At 47.3% G+C, this 3,444-nt stretch overlaps 1 protein-coding gene across 1 annotated transcript; it reads right to left on the bottom strand.

Moving 5' to 3' along the window:
• Window positions 1–619: 619 nt before the first annotated feature.
• LOC136071128 (uncharacterized) lies at window positions 620–2,704 on the bottom strand. The gene is made up of 2 exons (XM_065782046.1): window positions 1,763–2,704; window positions 620–1,588 (listed from the first exon to the last, which is right to left on the bottom strand). The coding sequence occupies exons 1-2, from the start codon at window positions 2,702–2,704 to the stop codon at window positions 620–622; spliced, it is 1,911 nt and encodes a 636-aa protein (XP_065638118.1).
• Between the last annotated feature and the right edge of the window lie 740 nt (window positions 2,705–3,444).

Genomic DNA, 3,444 nt, shown 5'->3' with positions numbered 1-3,444 from the left:
ATCCAATTTCCAAAGGTATGACAGCTTCAGTCCCGTAGGTCATTGAGAAGGGGGTTTCTCCAGTAGACCTGCGTGTAGTGGTTCTGTAAGCCCAAAGCACATGTGGCAATTATTCTACCCATTTACCCTTCGCGTCATCTAATCTCTTTTTCAAGCCATTCATAATGACCTTGTTGACAGCTTCGGCCTGACCATTACCCTGGGGATAAGCTGGGGTGGAGTACCTATTTATGATTCCCAGCTTGCTACAATAACTCCTAAATGCTTTGCTATCAAACTGCAAGCCATTGTCCAAGATGAGAATACATAGGACTCCAAATCGAGTAACAATACTCTTCCACACAAACCTTTGCACGTCTACATCTCGGACGTTGGCGAGAGGTTCTGCTTCGACCTACTTGGTGAAGTAGTCAGTGCCGACCAGCAGATATTTCTTGTTTCCTGCAGCCTTAGGGAATGGTCCCACGATATCCAAGCCCCATTAGGCAAAAGGCCATGGGCTGGATAGCGGGTTGAGAGTCCTCCCTGGCTGATGAATGTGTGGGGCAAATCGCTGACACTGATCACATTTTTTAATGTAGTCCAGGGCTTCTTTTTGCATGTTTGGCCACCAATAACCTTAAGTGAGGGCTCGGTGAGCCAAGGATCTTCCTCCAGTGTGGCTTCCCCAGATTCCTTCATGCAGTTCCTCTAATAACAGCTCAACCTTTTCAGGATGCACGCACAACAAGTACGGTCCTGAATAGGAACGTTTGTATAGTTTCTGATCTTCAGACAACCAGAACCTGGCTGCTTTCCTCCGAATTTTATCGGCTTCTCCCTTCTCTCCATGCAAGATATCTTCCTTTAGAAACTTAACTAAAGGGTCCATCCAACTGGGTCTAACCTTGATCTGATGTACTTGAATTACTTCTTTTCCTGCTTCGGTAGGTTTATGCAAGTCCTCGACGATGATAACTCTTGGCAAATCTTGTGCCGAAGAGGTGGCTAGAGTGGCCAAGGAGTCCGCGTGTGAGTTACCATTCTTAGGAATATGCAACAAGCTGAAAGATTCGAACCCTGACTGTAGATGTTTAACTCGGCTCAAGTATCCCTGCATTCTTTCATCCTTTGCCTCGAACTCCCCCTGTACTTGACCCACAATCAGCCTTGAATCCAAGAATAAGTTTACTGCTTTTCCCTCCATCTTTTGGACCATACTCATCCCCATCAATAGGGCCTCGTATTCCGCCTCATTATTTGTCGCCGAGAAGCCCAGCCTTAATGCCTTTTCAATAATGATTCCCTCAGGGGATCTCAGCACTAGCCCTACTCCAAAGCCTTTCTGGTTTGCGGTACCATCCACGTACGCCTCCCAGTGGGAAGGGCCTCGTTGGGAAATCATGCCAACCGATTTTTCATCCATGTCTGATGTCAGCTTTACTTCTTCTAGTCGGGGCTCCGTGAACTCGGCTACTAAATCAACAAGCACCTGGCCCTTAACCGAGATGCGTGGCATATACTTGATATCGAAAGCCCCTAGGATCGTCCCCCACTTTGCAATTCTTCCAGTGTAGTCTGCACTTCGGAGTATAGCCCTGAGCGGAAGCTGTGTGAAAACAACGACTGTATGGGCTTGGAAATAATGTGGGAGCTTTCGTGTACCGAGCACCACTGCTAAAATAGCCTTTTCCAACGGTAAATAACTGACCTCGGCTTCATGCAGCGACTTACTTACACAATAAACGGGTTTCTGCACACCGCCATCTGCTCAGATCAGTACCAAGCTTACAGCATGGGTAGCTACAGCAATATACGCAAACAAGACCTCATCGGGCTCAGGGTTGGACATGATTGGTGGTCGAGCTAGATAATCTTTCAACTGTTGGAAGGCCACAGCGCATTCTTCTGTCCACTCGAACCCTTTCCACTTGTTAATCAGGGAAAAGAATGGCCGACACCTATCCGCTGATCGAGAGATAAATCGATTTAGGGCTACCGTCATCCCTGTCAGCTTCTGAACCTCCTTGGGATTTCGAGGAGCTTGCAACTCATTGATGGCCCTTATCTGATCAGGGTTGACCTCAATTCCCCTGTGAGTCACCATATATCCCAGGAACTTGCCTGACCCCGCACCAAACGAGCACTTAGCAGCGTTCAAGCGTAGCTTGTACTTCCTGAGAACTTTAAAGGTGCTTTCTAGGTCCTTCACGTGCTCGGCCACCATTTTGCTCTTCACCACCATGTCATCTATATAAATCTCAATATTTCTTCCCAGCTGTGGTTCAAACATCCTCGTCATCATCCTTTGGTAAGTAGAACCCACATTTTTTAAACCAAACGACATCACCTTATAGTGGTAGTTACCCGTGGGAGTCACAAAAGCAGTCTTCTCCTGGTCTTCCAAGGCTAAGGGTATCTGATGATAGCCTTGGAATGCGTCCAAGAAGCTCATTCGGGGGTGTTTGACGGTGGCGTCTACTAGCCGATCGATTTTAGGCATGAGGAATGGATCTTTAGGGCATGCCTTATTTAAGTCGGTGAAGTCCACGCATACTCGCCATTTCTCGCTCTTCTTCTTCACCACCATAGTATTTGCCAACCACTTTGGGTAGAAAACCTCTTTAATAGCCCCAGCTTGTTTGAGTTTTTCTACTTCTTCTCTGACTACTTCAGCGTGTTCCTTAGATGGACGCTGAGGAGGCTGCTTCTTAGGGGTGATCATGGGGTTTACTTTCAAATGGTGGCATATAAATTTCAGATCCACCCTAGGGACTTCATAAGCGTTCCAAGCGAATACGTCGAGGTTTTCCTTGAGAAGTTACACTAACTCCTCTTTTTCCTGCAACGGCAATTGGGACCCGAGTTGAAAGAATTTTTCAGGATTATCCCCAATGATGACTTTTGTCAAATTTTCGCACCTTGCGCCATTGTCCGGATCTTCAGTGGGCGATGACTGGTGCTTTGGTTGCTATAACCCCCTGGTTGACGACTCGTCTCCTAGCTCATGTTGAATGGCAGCCACTAAGCATTGTCTAGCTATGGATTGATCCCCCCGGATTTCGCAAACCCGGCCTTCGGATGGGTATTTGATTTTCTGATGTAAGGTTGAAGAAACTGTCCTCAACGCATGAAGCCAAGGTCTGGCTACAATTGCCGTATAGGGTGAAAAGACATCCACAACTATGAAATCCACCTCCACCACCTCTGAGCCAGTCTGCATAGGTAGTCGTATTTGGCCCTTCGGGCTAACAACTCTTCCTTCGAAACTGATCAACGAAGAAGTATATGGTGTCAAGCCACTAAGTTTGAGGTTCAGCCCCCTGTAGAGATTAGGGTACATTATTTCTGCAGCGCTACCTTGGTCAACCATCACCCGTTTCACGTCATACCCCCAAATTCTGAGGGTGACGACCAACGCATCATTATGAGGCTGGACAGTGCCCACCATGTCTGCGTCCAAGA

This window comes from Quercus suber, unplaced genomic scaffold (assembly GCF_002906115.3).
Source record: "Quercus suber isolate HL8 unplaced genomic scaffold, Cork oak 2.0 scaffold_288, whole genome shotgun sequence".
Lineage (NCBI taxonomy): Eukaryota > Viridiplantae > Streptophyta > Magnoliopsida > Fagales > Fagaceae > Quercus > Quercus suber.
The sequence above is the reverse complement of the archived record's forward strand: the minus strand, read 5'-3'. Positions and strand labels throughout refer to the sequence as shown.

What these genes read in the sequence shown, in the direction of transcription:
- LOC136071128 (XM_065782046.1), bottom strand. Translation starts at nt 2,704, where the DNA reads ATGATCACCCCTAAGAAGCAGCCTCCTCAGCGTCCATCTAAGGAACAC. An exon ending in CTACCCATGCTGTAAGCTTG is followed by an intron (nt 1,589 to 1,762) that starts GTACTGATCTGA and finishes GTTTTCACACAG; the next exon opens with CTTCCGCTCAGGGCTATACT.